We start from the raw sequence: 21,439 nt of genomic DNA, 5'->3' as shown, positions 1-21,439 counted from the left end.
TAGAAGGAAGGCCATGGGGACACACTACTCTTAAGAGTACGCAGGATGTTACCAGTAACAGAAGACCAACAACCCTGTCAATTGGCAAGGATGGAGGAATGAATAACTGGGTAAATGTCGAACTAAGGAATACTTTTACGGGAGATGGGACAAGTGCAGATAGCTTTCTTAGTGGCAGCGTCCGCGTGCTCATTTAAGGACATTACGAAAAGCAAGCAAATATCAAAACTAATACAGCAAATATCAAATTACTTGGTTTAATATTTGCTAATTCTTAATAATCTCTTCCTTTTGGCAATTGCTTTTAATATTTTATATTGTTTATTGTTGATTATCAAAGTAAGCAATTATGAAAAATAATTATCAAAGTAAGCAATTATGAGTAAGCAATTCCTAAAATGAAGAAATAATTATCAAATGGAAGCAGTTATGAAAAATAGACAATTATCACAGTAATTATCAAAGACACCAACACGGGAATCAAGGATAAGTAATTAAAATCAACGAATGGATGTAATTTATTCAATTTTTTTTTTACTATTTTGTTTGCAAGATTAGAAAATGATTTTCTAAAACAACCAATGACTTCTTTATAATTATGGATAATACTAGACATTTTTAAATGTCTCATTTTCTCATATACAAAAAATAAAGTTACATGTTGACCAAACCACACACTAGAAAGTGAAGGGACGTTATCGTCCCTTCACTTCCTAGTGTGTGGTTTGGTCAACATATTTCAGCCACATTATTGTGACTCCTCATCTGCAATAAAGTTACATTATTGAAAATGTTTCACTTTCTAACAAACAAACATTTCTCGCCGTCGATGCATGGCAGGATAAGTATTCTCTAATAGAGAACTCTGAAACACCATTGAAGACCAACCTGGATTGGTACATCGAGAACGCTCCTGACCCCCACAGGGGGGCCAAACCTTAGGGCGTAACCCCCACAGGGGGGGGGGCCAAACCTTAGGGCGTGACCCCCACAGGGGGGGCCAAACCTTAGGGCATGACCCCCACAGGGGGGCCAAACCTTAGGGCGTGACCCCCACAGGGGGGCCAAACCTTAGGGCATGACCCCCACAGGGGGGCCAAACCTTAGGGCGTGACCCCCACAGGGGGCCAAACCTTAGGGCGTGACCCCCACAGGGGGGCCAAACCTTAGGGCATGACCCCCACAGGGGGGCCAAACCTTAGGGCGTGACCCCCACAGGGTGGCCAAACCTCAGGGCGTGACCCGCACAGGGGGGCCAAACCTTAGGGCGTGACAGTCAAAAATTAAAATGACTAGTTTAGAAACCATGGCACATGGCTTCTAAACTTACATAATTCATATAAAATATCTTATGACTACCTATTAATGCAGCGGACAATTTTATTGCCCAATTTTCACAGGGCTTGGCTAATCACAGTTGCATAACGATACCAAATTAACTCAAAAATTACTTGCGACCATACTGGTTAGTTAATTTACGAATATCTGAATTAAGGCAAACATTTTACAAAACATCAGTTCTTACAAAGTCTGGTTCAGGCAAACTTGCTGCTTGAAGGCTTCGATACTACTGAATAATTGTATTTAATTAACCCAATATAGATGGATACAGCAAAGCTTCTTCTTTTAATATCTACATATTCAACAAAATGAATTGAACCTAAATATGACCATTTACATTCTCTTGATATATGCCAACAAAATTTGTACCGTGATTTCATAGGGAGCACTAAATTAGTAGCCGTAAGGGTTAAATAATACAGCCAATGCGAGCATGCAATGAAATAACATGAACAAAACAGTTTAAAAAATAACAATTAACAATTTAGCCAAACTTTAACCCCAAAATATCCTCCAACAATAATGATAACTAATAATTCACTCAAATCATACATGCATATTAGGTCTTCTCTCAAATAACCAGGAATATATACACAAGGGTGTAACCTGCTTCTGTGTATATATACCGAGTATTTAAGTCACGGACTGTGTTCAAGACTAAAGTATAAGTTTTATTAATTAATAATCTTCCATATGGGTGACGCATTAAACTCAACACCAAACCTAGGTCTTCCCCCAAAGACAATGACAGAACAAAGAGTTATGCAAACATAGTCAAACGACCCACATCAAGTAACTGTCATTTGGTTCTTAGTTAAGTTATCCAGTCGTCTCAGTATCGTTGGCTACGAAATAAGGTGACTGTAGGTTACATCCCTGGGCAACATGTACGGTGACAAAGACCTGTCTCTGGCACAAGAATATTTCACAAGTTATAAATCACACAATAATCACAGAAGTAATTCCTCTATTATAAAATTAAAATGACAATCCAGATCCACATTAATCAAAGAGATCCGTTCAGATCGGCAATTTTAAGCCACATATGTCACAAATTGCATCATCAAATAAACAATTATTAAAAGATGGTACCAAGCCTAGACCACTAAGTAGAATTCCCAAGTTGAAACAAAAATGAACACCGACTCACAAGGACAAGAGGCTTCTGGGTTTGGTCAAGATCATCATCAAACACACCCGCTTGTAAACGGTCCTGAAAGACGAAGCTAGTGTAGCATTCTCGTCTGTGCGGGGTTGGCGTTCATGTACTGTAAGCATCATCAGAGCAAAGGGTTGTTAAAATGCAAGATATTGATGAATTTATGTTTTCACCAGGACTGAATTTGCTAGTTTCTGTAGCTTAAATATTATAATTTTGACTTGTATCTCCAGTTTACATAACACAAAGCTTAGTCAAACATTACAACACAACAGACAGCCAGTTATGACTGAGTCTGGCTGTTATTCTAAAATAGTTATTCTAAAAACTTAAAAAATACACTTAAGTGTTAAAAGCTATATCTCTTATTTCTTTTTAAAGCAGCAGAGGTTGCTTTACCATACAGCACTAACCATTCTCATCTCCTAGAAATTAAAAGTCCTAACTACACTTCCATTCACTTGGGCTCTAGGAGACTCGAACCGTGGACCCCACGTGTGTGAGGCCGAAGCTCTACCGACTCTAAGTCCTTCTTACGTTTCTTTTTGCTGATAATCACCTCGCCGATGCCGTGGGCCCGAGCCATGTGGTTCTTCAGGTTGTCCTGGCGACTGAAGGCGCAGTCGCAGTTGCTGCACCGGAAGCGACGGTCCGCACCATGGGAATTCCTGTGACGGTGAAGGTGTCCCGACGATGCAACTTTAACCCCACATTTATCACAGGTCGACTGCCTCTCCGGGTTGAAGACTCTAGATGCTGAGCGTGTCAGGTTGGCTAATTTTCTAGGGGCGCAGTTCCTGCTCTGGGCGTTCCTGCTCTTCTCCAGGCTATGATTGTCCAGATTCGTTTGTTTCTGAAGTGGAGAGGGCATGTTGAGGGAAGGTGGTGGTGGCATAGAAGAGTAAAACTGGGGAGTGTAACCGGAGGGATAAGGAGAGCCATAATAAACAGGGAGAGAAACATGAGAATTGGACATGAAACCTGGAGTCCCAGACACTGAATTTGGCAGGAAACTAACACCCTGTGAAGAGGCACCGTGAGGAGAGGCACCAGGTTGATGGCTTACTCCGGGAAAACTGGAGAATGGCGTTTGAGAGTGAAATTGACCAACGTGTGATCTTGGGGAGCCATGAGACTGAGGAAAGTTGTGTAATGAATGAGTGAAAGGCTGACAACTGGGACTTTCGTTTGTCCTTGGGAAGGAGGCGGTAGAAGAATGTGCTGGTGAATCATAAACGTAGGGTAACCCTTGTGGATGGCTGAATACCGGTACATGCCCATTACTGAACATCCTGCTGGAAGGATGGGGAAATGTCTGGACTGCCTCTTGAGAAGGTGCTGGGAAATTAGAACCATTTCCCGAATATCGACGAGGTGGCTCTAAAATTGCTTTTCGTCGCTTCATTCGACTCACTGGTGGAAGTAACTTGTTACTCGGAGCTGAAGGTGTGCTCAAGGCATTTGAACTACAAGTGGCAACTGAACTGCCGATAGCATCGCTCCCAGGTGACACACACTCACCTATTTCCAGGGTTCCTGCAGCTGGTGAAGTGCCAGTTTCTTGGTAATAGTGACTGTATTGCTGACCTCTTGACTGCACGTCTGTTTGGTATCCAGATGGTCCTGGGCGCCGATGATAGACACCAAGATCTTGCGGCGGGGCCATAGGTTGTCGACCAGAGGACGACCGGGGCGATATGCTCGCTGCGGAGATCGCCCCCGGGCTGGGCGAAGAATAACCAGAACTGTCAGAGTCGTGGAAGACTTGGGAAGTAGGACTTGCAACAGAGTTGTGGCCGAAATGACTGCTGGTGTAATTATGGCTAGAAGGAAAAGGCGTTGTCGGGTTGCCAGTCGAGTACTGAAGACCGATATCCTGCACATCTGGAGCTTCGCTCACGTTGGTACTGTTGAAATACGAGGGGCCGTTTGTCAGTGTATCTGCTGGAGAAAAAACAAACTTTAAAACTTGTCCCTTACAACGTTATCAGTACCCTCTATTTCCCCTTCTCTCAGAGTGGAGTTCCGTCATAAGCCTTGACGGAACAATATAGAGCAAGTGGTAAAATAAAACAAAATGGGGTCCAAAAAGACGGCCTTTTCACTGGTCATCTCTTAATACATCCACGGCAGCAGAGTTGTAATTTACAAATTTACGAATCAAATCATCACATTAATTTTCTTGACAAATTTATTCCATGGATCGTTATTCCCGAGCACTGTCTCTTCCTCCTCCTCCTTCACTCAAGCCAAATAGGGCACTGGTTTATTTATCGAAGCGATAGTTATAAGACACCTGGTGTTGTTCTTTAGCCATAGCTTGCTCTGGTTAGGCCCCATTTAGATTATGGGCAGTTCAGTTTATCTTTTGCAGTTCAGTTTTGTTGCAATACTATAGAATGGATATAAATTCACTAGAACGCTTCCAATGTAGGATGAGAGTTAATCCCGCAAATTAAAAACCCGTCATATGAAGAAAGATTGGCAAAGCCTAATTTACATTCTGTAGGAAGGCGAGGAAGTATGGGTGACAAGATAGACGTGCATGATAAATGGGCATAACAAAGGGACTATTAATAGGGTATTAAAAGTATAATCACAAGTAGAACACAAAACAATGCATATAAATTGGATAAGTTTAAACTCAGGAAAGGCCTGAGTAAATACTGGTTTGGTAACAGGGTTGTTGATTTGTGGAACCAATTACCGAAACATTGAACGGAAGCTACAAGAATCATACAAAACCCAGGAGAGGCAAAGAGAGCAAAAGGCAGTCAGTGAAATAGAGAGAAATCCGAAGTATTTTTTCTCCTATGCAAAATCAAGATAAAAAACCACATCTAGTATCGGGCCCCTGCGAAAGGGAGATGAAACTTTCACCGATGACAACAAAGAAATGAGCGAGCTACTGAGGAAGCAGTACGACTCTGTTTTCAGCAAGCCACTATACACACTAAAGATTGATAACCCAAATGAATTTTTCATGGATATAATACCAACATCAAATCATATATCAGACGTCACCCTATCCCACTGGATTTTGAAGAAGCCATAACAGTATGCCTATGCACTCTGCACCAGACCCGGATTCTTGGAACTCCATATTCATAAAGAAATGTAAAAAACCACTATCGCAGGCCCTCCACATTCTGTGGAGACAAAGCCTAGATACTGGCGTTATTCCTGATATACTAAAAACAGCAGAGATAGCACCACTTCATAAAGGAGGAAATAAGGCAGAGGCAAAAAATTACAGGCCGATAGCACTAACATCGCACATCATAAAAATTTTTGAGAGAGTGCTAAGAAGTAAGATCACAAAATACATGGAATCACAGCATCTCCATAACCCCGGACAACATGGTTTCAGAACAGGGCGCTCTTGCCTGTCGCAGTTGCTGGACCAATATGATATAGCATTAGATGCTATGGAAGACAAACAAAACGCTGATGTAATTTACACAGATTTCGCAAAAGCTTTTGATAAATGTGACCATGGTGTTATTGCACATAAAATGCGTTCAAAAGGAATTACCGGAAAAATAGGCAAATGGATCTACAATTTCCTGACCAACAGAACCCAATGTGTAATAGTCAACAAAATAAAATTCAGCCCATCAACCGTGAAGAGCTCAGTCCCCCAGGGTACTGTGCTTGCTCCAGTACTTTTTCTCATCCTCATATCGGACATAGACAAGAACACAACATATAGCACTGTATCATCCTTTGCAGATGACACTAGGATCTTCATGAGAGTAGGCAACATAGAGGACACGGCGAACCTCCAGTCAGATGTAGATCAGGTCTTTCTATGGGTTACAGAAAATAATATGGTGTTTACCGAAGATCAGTTCCAGCTCATGCGCTATGGAAAAAATGAAAATATAAAAACGGAAACCACGTACAAATCTCAGGCAAATCATAACATAGAACGAAAAGGCAATGTAAAGGATCTGGGTGTACTCATGTCGGAAGACCTTACCTTTAAAGAACACAATAAAGTAGCCGTCACAACTGCAAGAAAAATGACAGGTTGGATAACAAGAACTTTTCACACTAGAGATGCTATACCGATGATGATACTTTTCAAAACGCTTGTGCTCTCTAGAGTGGAGTACTGCTGCACAATGACAGCACCTTTCAAAGCTGGAGAAATTGCTGACCTGGAGAGCGTGCAGAGATCCTTTACTGCTAGAATCCACTCAGTAAAACATCTAAACTATTGGGACCGACTAAAGAGCCTAAAACTGTACTCCCTTGAGCGCAGGCGGGAGAGGTACATAATAATTTACACGTGGAAAATATTAGAGGGGCTGGTCCCAAACCTGCACACAGAAATAACATCACATGAGACCAGAAGACATGGCAGGATGTGCAGAATACCTGCACATCCTGCAGGTATTGAAAAACAGAGGTGCAACAGGTACTCTGAGAGAGAACTCTATCAACATCAGAGGTCCGAGACTGTTCAACACGCTTCCACTACACATAAGGGACATAACTGGCCGACCCCTCACAGTGTTCAAGAGAAAACTGGATAAGCACCTCCAAAGGATACCTGATCAACCAGGCTGTGACTCATACGTCAGGCTGCGAGCAGCCGCGTCCAACAGCCTGGTTGATCAGTCCGGCAACCAGGAAGCCTGGTCGACGACCGGGCCGCGGGGACGCTAAGCCCCGGAAGCACCTCAAGGTAACCTCAAGGTAAGGTAACATAATAGAAGTAGGATCCCTTGATTGTTGACCAAACCACACACTAGAAAGTGAAGGGACGACGACGTTTCGGTCCGTCCTGGACAATTCTCAAGTCGATTGTAAGAACGGTCCAGGACGGACCAAAACGTCGTCGTCCCTTCACTTTCTAGTGTGTGGTTTGGTCACCATATTTCAGCCACGTTATTGTGACTCCTCGTCTGCATCCCTTGATTGTTTCAAGCGAAGGTTAGACATATATATGAATGAGATTGGGGTGGATATAAATAGGAGCTGCCACGTATGGGCCAATACGCCTTCTACAGTTAACTGCCTTCTTATGTTCTTATGTTTCATCATTTTTGTATGTATATTTGTCTTCCATTTGTCCGATGCTGACAACCCTGTTTGTCAGCATCGGACATTAAATTGTCTCTTCCCATTTCACTATTGCTACTGCCTGGAGCAGGTTCACCGACGACTCCTGCACCAAACAAGCACTCGACAAAACCTCTTATTAATTTTCAGACGAGAAGTCACAATAACGTGGCTGAAATATGTTGACCAAACCACACACTAGAAAATGAAGGGACGACGACGTTTCAGTCCGTCCTGGACAATTCTCAAGTCGATTGTAAGAATGGTCCAGGACGGACCGAAACGTCGTCGTCCCTTCACCTTCTAGTGTGTGGTTTGGTCAACGTCTTATTAATTTGCTTAACCGGCCAGCCAAGCAGTCTTGAGAGCGCCTCTGTTGACTTGGGTCCGTCGTGGGGGGGAAAACAAATAGGCAAAATGGGTCACAAGAATATTTTTCCACCACGAGTTGAAGGTAACAAACAAGGTTTATGGCAACACGCTTTAGAAATTATATATATATATATATATATATATATATATATATATATATATATATATATAATTTCTCAGAACGCACTTCTCAGCCTACTATGCAAGGCCCGATTTGCCTAATAAGCCAAGTTTTCATGAATTAATTGTTTTTCGACTACCTAACCTAACCTAACTTTTTGGGCTACCTAACCTAACCTAACCTATAAAGATAGGTTAGGTTAGGTTAGGTAGGGTTGGTTAGTTTCGGTCATATATCTACGTTAATTTTAACTCCAATAAAAAAAAATTGACCTCATACATAATGAAATGGGTAGCTTTATCATTTCATAAGAAAAAAATTAGAGAAAATATATTAATTCAGTAAAACTTGGCTTATTTGGCAAATCGGGCCTTGCATAGTAGGCTGAGAAGTGCGTTCTGGCTACTAGGTACGACACATATATATATATATATATATATATATATATATATATATATATATATATATATATATATATATATATATATATATATATATATATATATATATATTATTAAATATGACCGAAAAAGTAAGATTAATAATTCTAACACGAATTTTCTCAATCTTTCGTACATTTCTTTTCACTGTTGGAGGTAAATCAAAAATCAATTCTCCAAAATTCATTTTTATTTCTAGTTTGACGCGACACGAGCGCGTTTCGTAAAACTTATTACATTTTCAAAGACTTTAGTTTACAAATACACAACTGAATAGAACTTACGCATCTCCGATTTTATATCTACATTTGAGTGAGGTGGATGGGGTGAGGTGGTATTAATAGGGTATTAATTTCATCAACACAAGACAGAACACGAAACAATGGGTATTGAATAGAAGTGTTTGTAGAAAGCCTATTGGTCCATATTTCTTGATGCTTCTATATTGGAGCGGAGTCTTGATATAGACATATAAATGATAGACGCCTCGGGAAATAAACTCTAAGAGGAGAGAGAACAAGAACAGGAATTCAGGAAGTTCTGGGAAAATATATTCAATATAAACCCGGAAGAAAATCTAAATTTTTGCCCCATTAATGAAAGGGAAAATACAACTCAAGTCGATAACAGAACTGCAACTCTACTTCCGACGCAAACAATAGACCTTAACAACATTCGCAATGACTGCCACCTTATGAAACGCATAACCATTGCAGAGGTTCATAAAACAATTATAAGTTTCAAGAACAAGGCGCCGGGCAATAGCAGGATAAATAAGATGATATTAACCAACCTACCAGTGATTGCACTCCATCAATCAGATTAATCCCGAATGCCAGGTAAATCCCCATCCCAAACTGAAAATTACAGACCAATATCCCTCCTCGAAGTACCAGGCAAAATATTCGAAAAAATAACCAGAGACTTGTGAAGTACATGGAAGAGGAAGAGAAATATAACACCAGGCAGCATGGGTTTAGAAACCGCAGAGGGGCCCATACAACTATAGCCCTGATTTACCAGCATATTGCCAACGCAATATATATATATATATATATATATATATATATATATATATATATATATATATATATATATATATATATATATATATATATATATATATATATGTCGTACCTAGTAGCCAGAATGCACTTCTCGGCCTACTATGCAAGGCCCGATTTGCCTAATAAGCCAAGTTTTCCTGAATTAATATATTTTCTCTAATTTTTTTCTTATGAAATGATAAAGCTACCCATTTCATTATGTTTTAGGTAAATTTTTTTTATTGGAGTTAAAATTAATGTAGATATATGACCGAACCTAACCAACCCTACCTAACCTAACCTAGCCTATCTTTATAGGTTAGGTTAGGTTAGGTAGCCGAAAAAATTAGGTTAGGTTAGGTAGCCGAAAAACAAATATTTCATGAAAACTTGGCTTATTAGGAAAATTGGGCCTTGCATAGTAGGCTGAGAAGTTCGTTCTGGCTACTAGGTACGACATATATATATATATATATATATATATATATATATATATGTCGTACCTAGTAGCCAGAACGCACTTCTCAGCCTACTATGCAAGGCCCGATTTGCCTAGTAAGCAAAGTTTTCATGAATTAATGTTTTTTCCACTACCTAACCTACCTAACCTAACCTAACCTAATTTTTTCTGCTACCTAACCTAACCTAACCTATAAAGATAGGTTAGGTTAGGTTAGGTAGGGTTGGTTAGGTTCGGTCATATATCTACGTTAATTTTAACTCCAATAAAAAAAATTGCCCTCATACATAATGAAATGGGTAGCTTTATCATTTCATAAGAAAAAAAATTGAGAAAATATATTAATTCAGGAAAACTTGGCTTATTAGGCAAATCAGGCCTTGCATAGTAGGCTGAGAAGTACGTTCTGGCTACTAGGTACGACATATATATATATATATATATATATATATATATATATATATATGTCGTACCTAGTAGCCAGAACTCACTTCTCAGCCTACTATTCAAGGCCCGATTTGCCTAATAAGCCAAGTTTTCCTGAATTAATATATTTACTATATTTTTTTTCTTATGAAATGATAAAGCTACCCTTTTCACTATGTATGAGATCAATTTTTTTTTATTGGAGTTAAAATTAACGTAGATATATGACCGAACCTAACCAACCCTACCTAACCTAACCTAACCTATATATATAGGTAAGGTTAGGTTAGGTAGCCAAAAAAAGCAAGGTTAGGTTAGGTTAGGTAGGTTAGGTCGACAAAAAAATATTAATTCATGAAAACTTGGCTTATTAGGCAAATCGGGCCTTGCATAGTAGGCTGAGAAGTGAGTTCTGGCTACTAGGTACGACATATATATATATATATATATATATATATATATATATATATATATATATATATATATACTTTTCTTTTATATATATATATATATATATATATATATATATATATATATATATATGTCGTACCTAGTAGCCAGAACGCACTTCTCTGCCTACTATTCAAGGCCCGATTTGCCTAATAAGCCAAGTTTTCATGAATTAATTGTTTTTCGACGACCTAACCTACCTAACCTAACCTAACCTAACTTTTTCGGCCACCTAACCTAACCTAACCTATTAAGATAGGTTAGGTTAGGTTAGGTAGGGTTGGTTAGGTTCGGTCATATATCTACGTTAATTTTAACTCCAATAAAAAAAAATTGACTTCATACACAATGAAATGGGTAGCTTTATCATTTCATAAGAAAAAAAATAGAGAAAATATATTAATTCAGGAAAACTTGGCTTATTAGGCAAATCGGGCCTTGTATAGTAGGCCAAAAAGTGAGTTCTGGCTACTAGGTACGACATATATATATATATATATATATATATATAATCCACCTCTTGGGAGGTGGTGATCTTTGGGGTATATAAATACTTCGAAATTACCATCTCTTTTAAGGGTCTGAGCAGGTGGTGGAGCGGGTTAAGGCGTACCTGTTATGCCAGTTGCTGGAAGGCTTCTGTGCTGGCTAGGGTTCGAGTCTCCTGGTGGGAAAGTGTTCTAAAGTTATATATATATATATATATATATATATATATATATATATATATATATATATATATATTGGAATAGGAGTTCTCCAAAACTCATTTTCGTACTTTTAAGGTGAAGAAAAGAAGTGATTTACTATAGAGTGTATTACTATAGATTTGTATTACTAGAGATTTACTATAGAGCGTAAAGGAGTAAAAAGCACTACTCCTAACCAAAACATAAACCTGATAATATTCTACAAAACCAAGAAGACTTCCGAACTCCTTATCAAAAACAGCCCGAAGCCGACGGAGAACCCTCTACAGCAGTCAAGCGTTGTATACATGTACACTTGCCCCCACGAAGGATGTAACCTTCAATGTAAGTACATAGGTATGACGTCGACCAAGCTGACGAGGCGTTTGACATGCCATCTTCAATCTGGTGCCCCTAGGAATCACATGAGACAAGCCCATGATATATATATATATATATATATATATATATATATATATATATATATATATATATATAACTGAAAACTCACACCCCAGAAGTGACTCGAACCCATACTCCCAGAAGCAACGCAACTGGTATGTACAAGACGCCTTAATCCACTTGACCATCACGACCGGACATAATGAGGTGATAGCCGAGGCTATTTGAACCACCCCACCGCCGGCACTCGGATAGTTATCTTGGGCATAGCATTTTACCAAATCACCTCATTCTTAGGGGCACACGTGAGGAACACAAATGCGAACAAGCCAGAATGGTCCCCTGGACAATATGCAACTGAAAACTCACACCCCAGAAGTGACTCGAACCCATACTCCCAGAAGCAACGCAACTGGTATGTACAAGACGCCTTAATCCACTTGACCATCACGACCGGACATAATGAGGTGATAGCCGAGGCTATTTGAACCACCCCACCGCCGGCACTCGGATAGTTATCTTGGGCATAGCATTTTACCAAATCACCTCATTCTTAGGGGCACACGTGAGGAACACAAATGCGAACAAGCCAGAATGGTCCCCTGGACAATATGCAACTGAAAACTCACACCCCAGAAGTGACTCGAACCCATACTCCCAGAAGCAACGCAACTGGTATGTACAAGACGCCTTAATCCACTTGACCATCACGACCGGACATAATGAGGTGATAGCCGAGGCTATTTGAACCACCCCACCGCCGGCACTCGGATAGTTATCTTGGGCATAGCATTTTACCAAATCACCTCATTCTTAGGGGCACACGTGAGGAACACAAATGCGAACAAGCCAGAATGGTCCCCTGGACAATATGCAACTGAAAACTCACACCCCAGAAGTGACTCGAACCCATACTCCCAGAAGCAACGCAACTGGTATGTACAAGACGCCTTAATCCACTTGACCATCACGACCGGACATAATGAGGTGATAGCCGAGGCTATTTGAACCACCCCACCGCCGGCACTCGGATAGTTATCTTGGGCATAGCATTTTACCAAATCACCTCATTCTTAGGGGCACACGTGAGGAACACAAATGCGAACAAGCCAGAATGGTCCCCTGGACAATATGCAACTGAAAACTCACACCCCAGAAGTGACTCGAACCCATACTCCCAGAAGCAACGCAACTGGTATGTACAAGACGCCTTAATCCACTTGACCATCACGACCGGACATAATGAGGTGATAGCCGAGGCTATTTGAACCACCCCACCGCCGGCACTCGGATAGTTATCTTGGGCATAGCATTTTACCAAATCACCTCATTCTTAGGGGCACACGTGAGGAACACAAATGCGAACAAGCCAGAATGGTCCCCTGGACAATATGCAACTGAAAACTCACACCCCAGAAGTGACTCGAACCCATACTCCCAGAAGCAACGCAACTGGTATGTACAAGACGCCTTAATCCACTTGACCATCACGACCGGACATAATGAGGTGATAGCCGAGGCTATATGAACCACCCCACCGCCGGCACTCGGATAGTTAGGTGATTTGAGGTGATTTGGTAAAATGAGGTGATTTGGTAAAATGCTATGCCCAAGATAACTATCCGAGTGCCGGCGGTGGGGTGGTTCAAATAGCCTCGGCTATCACCTCATTATGTCCGGTCGTGATGGTCAAGTGGATTAAGGCGTCTTGTACATACCAGTTGCGTTGCTTCTGGGAGTATGGGTTCGAGTCACTTCTGGGGTGTGAGTTTTCAGTTGCATATTGTCCAGGGGACCATTCTGGCTTGTTCGCATTTGTGTTCCTCACGTGTGCCCCTAAGAATGAGGTGATTTGGTAAAATGCTATGCCCAAGATAACTATCCGAGTGCCGGCGGTGGGGTGGTTCAAATAGCCTCGGCTATCACCTCATTATGTCCGGTCGTGATGGTCAAGTGGATTAAGGCGTCTTGTACATACCAGTTGCGTTGCTTCTGGGAGTATGGGTTCGAGTCACTTCTGGGGTGTGAGTTTTCAGTTGCATATTGTCCAGGGGACCATTCTGGCTTGTTCGCATTTGTGTTCCTCACGTGTGCCCCTAAGAATGAGGTGATTTGGTAAAATGCTATGCCCAAGATAACTATCCGAGTGCCGGCGGTGGGGTGGTTCAAATAGCCTCGGCTATCACCTCATTATGTCCGGTCGTGATGGTCAAGTGGATTAAGGCGTCTTGTACATACCAGTTGCGTTGCTTCTGGGAGTATGGGTTCGAGTCACTTCTGGGGTGTGAGTTTTCAGTTGCATATTGTCCAGGGGACCATTCTGGCTTGTTCGCATTTGTGTTCCTCACGTGTGCCCCTAAGAATGAGGTGATTTGGTAAAATGCTATGCCCAAGATAACTATCCGAGTGCCGGCGGTGGGGTGGTTCAAATAGCCTCGGCTATCACCTCATTATGTCCGGTCGTGATGGTCAAGTGGATTAAGGCGTCTTGTACATACCAGTTGCGTTGCTTCTGGGAGTATGGGTTCGAGTCACTTCTGGGGTGTGAGTTTTCAGTTGCATATTGTCCAGGGGACCATTCTGGCTTGTTCGCATATATATATATATATATATATACATATATATATATATATATATATATATATATATATATATATATATATATATATATATGTATTTGAGCTAGGACTCCCACAGATATTTACTGCTACTCTGCAGCTTTATAGACAACAGAACTTCCTAATTAAACAGAACAACCTGTGTGGAAGCATCGGAGGGTGTATATATATGAGTGCTACACAGTACTAATCTATAGACATCCATATATGCTGAAACACATGTAAAGAACCTCTCACACAATCACAGCTCCCTGACAAGAGAACAAGCTTAGCTTAGCTGCCAACACCCCACACATCGTGTCAGCAAGGCGGACAGCCCGCCTGCTTTCATAACCTTCATTGATGAAGATTAAGCCACCCAACAGATGGCACGGGCATGAATAGCCCGTAAGTGGTGGCCCTTTTGAGCCATTACCAGTATCATTAGCTGATACTGGAGATCTGTGGAGGTGCGACTGCACCCTACGTGACAGGAGATGTCTCCCGATAACCTTCACTGAATTTCCCACTTTTAAAGTTCCCTTAACCTATGCCTCTCGATCCTCTTTACTCCTCCCCCCCTCTCAAAAAAAGGGTATAGGCGGTCGCCCCGCCTCTCAACTACAGGACCCGATACCTCTCTTCCTTCACCGCCTCTGCTTTCGATGCATCCGACTCATCATAAGAAGAACTCTCGGTTAGAACACCATGCCCCCCTCTTCAACAGAAGTGCAACTACGGTCCCAAAGATTTCCTCCTGGACACCACACCCACGACCTTGACCACCAACGCTGCCATATCTACGAGAAGCAAGACCACCACGAAACCCAAGGAAGCCACCGATCCAAACTCGTCGGAAAACATTAAAAACAGAAGGAAGAAGAGCATTGAAGCCAGAAGACGTTCGAACGAAGCCCTAGAAACACCAAAATCTACCACAAAATCTACCACTTGGAACCGAACCCCCTGTGCGACGCCCCATGCATGCAAAGGAACAGCGAAGAACGCCATACAGTTGAAGTGTGTTCCTTTTGAAGTAAGAGGATTAATTCATTAGACCCTCCGCCTCTCATTAATCTAATCACCGGAGCTACATATATACCAGAAATTTTATCCCAAATACGCTTCAATTCCATCGTCATTATCTCAATCATTGCATTTCTTAGACAGGCCAAGATTATTCTCATGGCTTCATTTTGTACCGTTTCCAAATTGTTAAATCGACCAAAACAAGAAATGACAGATGCAGCATAATCAATACGTAATCACAGTATACCATATGGCTACTATTGTTATGTGACATGTAAAATATGATTAATATTTATTTGTGTAATATATGGCTTTGTGAGCCCCCCTTGACGGACCTTAAATAGATGAGGGTAGCAATAGCATACGCTACACTATCCCTTTGAGATGTTCTGTATTTCATTACCTCAATAAACTTCCTTGAACTTGAACTGGGGTATCTTTACCACAATTAAAAGTTCATATTCCTTGAGAGCTTAATTTCAAGCGCCACAATATAAAACTCGGGGGAAATAAAACAACAAAATGAGAAGGTAAACAAATTTATTTTGTGTATATATATATACATCCAGTACTTCATGTTTATGTGGAGGTGACGCCCCCCCCCCTTCCCCAAGGTCAAACTACTGATTGTTGACCAGACCACACACTAGAAGGTGAAGGGACGATGACGTTTCGGTCCGTCCTGGACCATTCTCAAGTCGATTGTCACAATCGACTTGAGACTTAAGACCGATAATGAAGTCCGATAATAATAAGTATAAGTTCGAAAACTTAAGATAGATAACATACCAATAGACTATGTCTCTTCTTTCAAATACCTTGGTGTCTCTATCCCTTGTACCTCAACTGCAGTCAATAAGTTACATCAACAATGTAGAGACAGACTCAAGGCTCTCAGAACTGTAGTGGGGTACAGCCCGAAATATGGTGTTAATATTAGACTAGCAAGAATGATGTATTTAGCGTATATAAGGACTCTGATAGACTATCATGCACCAGCTTTGGTCCTGCAGAATGGCAAAAGTATTGATAGACTGAAAAAAATGCAAAATGAAGCACTCAGAATTATACTTGGCTGTCCTATAACTACCAAAGTTCTCAACATGCGGAAAGAACGAAATATACTTAGCATTAGAGATAGAATATTTGAAATTAATCTCATGATGGGACTAAAGCTGCTGCGTGATAACAAAAACAACATTGTGTCAGTTGTACTGTTAGAACACATACGAAATGGAACTAGCGAGTGTAAATGGATTCAAAGAACAGCCACTCATATTAAAATGATGGGACTGCACGATGTATATACAGATGAAAGAGTACAGCACTTCCTTCCACCCTGGCAGATAGTACCTTTTGACATCCTGACCCCTGCATACCCCACCAAGAAACTAATCACAAACAACCCTCATGCTCAGCTTGCTGCTAAATTAAGCACCATAGAACACATTCACAATATACAAGCTGAAAACAACATTGCACAGACCATATACACTGACGGATCACTCAATACAGCTACAGGGAGGGCAGGAAGTGCTGTTATTGCTCATCAGCCCGATGGCAGCACAATTCAAAGGAATATCCGAATTGGTAACTGGGCGTCCACAATGCAAGCCAAGTTGGTAGCAATACTGGTAGCGCTCGAAATTATTGACAACACTGAAGTAGACAGCTTAAATATTTCTGACTCCCTATCCTCACTACGAGCAATAAACAGTTTGCAATCAAGTAATAACGTGCTTGTCTTGGAAGCTAGACGTAGATATATAAGAATACTTAGCAACAGGGTAAATATAAAAATGTTGTGGATTCCTTCTCACATTGGCATGCAGGAACATGACAAAGTTGACGCCGTTGCTAAGGCTGCAGTAAATAAAGACAGTATTGAACAGAATCTTGAGTTATCAAATAGGTCCCTTAAAAGTGTCATTAGACGAGAACGTCTGGATGAAAAGAAAGTAGAACAGTGTAGCAAACTGGAACTAGCAGGTCCATTGTTCATCACAATGAAATGTGTGAAGTAAAACATGTGTATGGGGCAAGTAACAAAGTCAGTAGACTAACAGATGTTGTCACAGCTCGTATAAGACTTGGCTACACGCATCTCTGGCAGTTCGGCTTGTATAGGGATCTAGATGAAGTAAAGTGTAAAGTGTGTGGACAAAGACAGGGACATACACTCGAACACTATCTCTTGGATTGTAGTAAAATTGAGCCATTTAGAGATAAATCTAAGCTCACTCTGTATGATATGGCAACCTATCTCATTACCATGGATAAATTACCTGAAATCCTTGCACTGTATCCACATTTCGCTTCCAGTAGATGAACGACATATTAGATTCAGAAACAAGTAGTGTATTGTGAGGACTAATAATAAACAGAAGCTCCCCTATGACTGTAATATCCCCATTGGCCAAACTATTATGTATTAACGACAAGACCTACCATTAATGTATGATGACTTACTGTAAATATATAGCTCTTGTAATAGCACTTTCTCTGTAACTAGCTGACATTGTAACTATAAGGTGTGAAGGATAGATGAAATTGCTTATGTAATAATCTAAGATGAGGTCTGATAAATACCTTTTGTGCCCTCTGGAATGCTTTTGCGCTACCGCTCACAGGATGAGTATGGGGTGCACAATAAACTAGCCGCCTTAGGCGGCAACAATCAAATCGTCGTCGTCCCTTCACCTTCTAGTGTGTGGTCTGGTCAACATACTTTAGCCACGTTATTGTGACTCATCGCTTGCATTCAAATTACTGACCTTCCCCAAGATGCAACTCTGCAACAGTGACCTCCGGGTACATATTTAGTACTAGGTGAACAGAGGCATTGCGCGAGAAGAAACGTGCCCAATTATTTCTGTCGCAACCAGGATTCCAACCCAAGATTTCTTGATTGAGAGTTGAGAAGGAACTCTCACAGGACTACAGAGACCCAATCAAAGTATGAATCCTTAGTGAATAAGTGAAAGACGAGGCAAAGATATTAGAAATTGTATATTGTCATAAAAATCAACATTCCAATAAAATAAATTGAGAGAAAGATAATAAATACCATGTGATCCATTATGTAACTTGCACATTAATCACAGCCGATCAAAATAGGCCAAGTTCGAGGTTGTGACAGTGGCAGGGGTTGTGACAGTGGCAGGGGTTGTGATAGTGACAGGGATTGTGACAGTGACAGGGGTTGTGACAGTGACAGGGGTTGTGACACTGACAGGGGTTGTGACAGTGACAGGGGTTGTGACACTGACAGGGATTGTGACAGTGAGAAGGGTTGTGACAGTGGCAGGGGTTGTGACAGCGGCAGGGGTTGTGACAGCGGCAGGGGTTGTGACAGCGGCAGGGGTTGTGACAGTGACAGGGGTTGTGACACTGACAGGGGTTGTGACAGTGACAGGGGTTGTGACAGTGACAGGGATTGTGACAGTGAGAAGGGTTGTGACAGTGGCAGGGGTTGTGACAGCGGCAGGGGTTGTGACAGCGGCAGGGGTTGTGACAGTGGCAGGGGTTGTGACAGTGACAGGGGTTGTGACAGTGACAGGGGTTGTGACAGTGACAGGGGTTGTGACAGTGACAGGGATTGTGACAGTGACAGGGGTTGTGACAGTGGCAGGGGTTGTGACAGTGGCAGGGGTTGTGACAGTGGCAGGGGTTGTGACAGCGGCAGGGGTTGTGACAGTGGCAGGGGTTGTGACAGTGGCAGGGGTTGTGACAGTGGCAGGGGTTGTGACAGCGGTAGGGGTTGTGACAGTGACAGGGGTTGTGACAGTGACAGGGGTTGTGACAGTGACAGGGGTTGTGACAGGGGCAAGGGTTGTGACAGTGACGGGTTGTGACATTGACAGGGGTTGTGACAGTGACAGGGGTTGTGACAGGTAGTCACTTTTAGTGGAAATGTTCCTGTCTGGAGTGACTCACTGAAAAGTATTCTCAAAGGAGTCGCTTTAAAAGTTAATTATCTTGGATAAAATATTTCAGGACCAGCTATCTGATTTGTGTCCCATTAGACAGTAAGAAAATTATCTTCAGATATTTTAACAAACTAAAGAAATTCTTGTTCATAGTTAAGTAATGGCGACATAAAACTGATGTTATTTAAAATTTCCAGGACAAATACAGAAAAATAAATAATTTTGTATCCATGGCAGGAGAGGCAAAGTGCAGAAGGCCATCAGAGAAATAGGAGAAAAAATATTTCAGATTCCTCGACGCAAAATCTCGAACAAAAACTACATCTAGTATCAGACCCCAGCTAAAGGGAGATGGAACTTTCACGGATAATAAAAATGAGCGAAATAGTAATGCAACAGTACAGTAAGAACAAAGGTAAAGGCAGAAGGCCTATTGACCCATACGAGGCAGCTCCTATCTATAACCACCCAATCCCACTCATATACATGTCCAATGTATATGAGTACGATTCAGTTTTCAATGCTTCCCTAAACACACTGAAGATTGATTACCCAAAACTATTTCTTCATGAATGTAATACCGCCGTAAAGTCATATCAGATATCACCTTAGCCCCACTTTATGTTGAAGTTGCCATAGACAGTATGCCTCTGCACTCAGCGCCAGTGTCCTGTTTCCTGGAACTCCATATTCATAAAGAATTGTAAACAAAACAATATCGCAGGCACTAAGCATTTTTTTTCGAGACGGAGCTAAGATAGTGGTGTTATCCCTGACATACTAAAAACAGCAGATAGCACTCCTCAAAGGGAGTGCTATCCTCCTCCAGGGAAAACAGCAGAAGCAAATTTTGAAGGCCGATAGCACTAACATCACACAACCAACATCTTTGAAAGAGTGATAAGATCTAAGATCACAAAACACATCACATAAGATCACACAAATTCAGAATGTTCCGTAATATGTTGACTGTGACGCGCGCACGAATGTATGTGTATTTACTATTTGCATTTGCAAAATAGAGCTATTAGCTCTTGGACCCCGCCTTTCTAACCAATTTATTTTTCTCTATTATGTCTACTACATATATTTCTAACACATACGCATCCCCAGGAATCCACCCGTAGGAGCTGTCTAACTCTCAGGTACCTATTTACTGTTAGGTGAACAGAGCATCAGAGTGAAAGAAAATCTGTCCATTTGTTTCCGGGCCAAAGAGTTAAATTAGGGGCCAAAGAGCTAAAATAGGGGTCTAAGAGCTAAAATAGCTCGATTCTGCAGATACTAATAGTAAATACACATTTATATACACACAAAATTGCTAGAGAGAGAGGGGTAGTGAAGAACAAGGAGAGGGGGAACATGTTCCTGAAAATAGTATACACCAATGTAGATGGAGTGAGATCGAAGATACTTGAGTTAAGTGATGTAATACAGCTGCAGACACCAGACATTGCTTGCACTCACGGAGACAAATATTAAGACCATATTAAGAACATTGTGCGAGGAGCCTATGCTACACTTTCTAACTTCAGAATTGCTTTTAAATACATGGATGGAGAAATAATAAAGAAATTGTTCACGACTTTTGTAGGACCAAAGCTGGAATATGCAGCGGTTGTATGGTGCCCATATATTAAGAAGCACACCAACAAACTGGAAAAGGTGCAACGACATGCCACTAAGTGGCTCCCTGAACTAAAGGGACAAGAGCTACGAGGAGAGGTTAAAGGCATTAAATATGCAAAAACTAGAAGATAGAAGAAAAAGAGGCGATATGATCACTACATACAAAATAGTAACAGGAATCGATAAAGTTGATAGGGAAGAATTCCTGAGACTCGGAACTTCAAGAACAAGAGGTCACAGATTTAAACTCATGAAACAAAGCTATCGGAGAAATATAAG

The 21,439-nt window shown here is 41.2% G+C and overlaps 1 protein-coding gene across 1 annotated transcript in view; it reads right to left on the bottom strand.

Moving 5' to 3' along the window:
- Positions 1-766: 766 nt before the first annotated feature.
- The window catches only part of LOC138365861 (Krueppel-like factor 4), a 32,422-nt gene continuing 11,749 nt past the window's right edge, over positions 767-21,439 (bottom strand). The window contains exon 5 of the mRNA XM_069326462.1: positions 767-4,444. Within this exon, the coding sequence (XP_069182563.1) occupies positions 2,958-4,444 (1,487 nt within the window). The 3' untranslated portion in view covers positions 767-2,957. The remainder of the gene's footprint in view (positions 4,445-21,439) is intronic.

This window comes from Procambarus clarkii, chromosome 18 (genome assembly GCF_040958095.1).
Source record: "Procambarus clarkii isolate CNS0578487 chromosome 18, FALCON_Pclarkii_2.0, whole genome shotgun sequence".
NCBI lineage: Eukaryota > Metazoa > Arthropoda > Malacostraca > Decapoda > Cambaridae > Procambarus > Procambarus clarkii.
The sequence above is the reverse complement of the archived record's forward strand: the minus strand, read 5'-3'. Positions and strand labels throughout refer to the sequence as shown.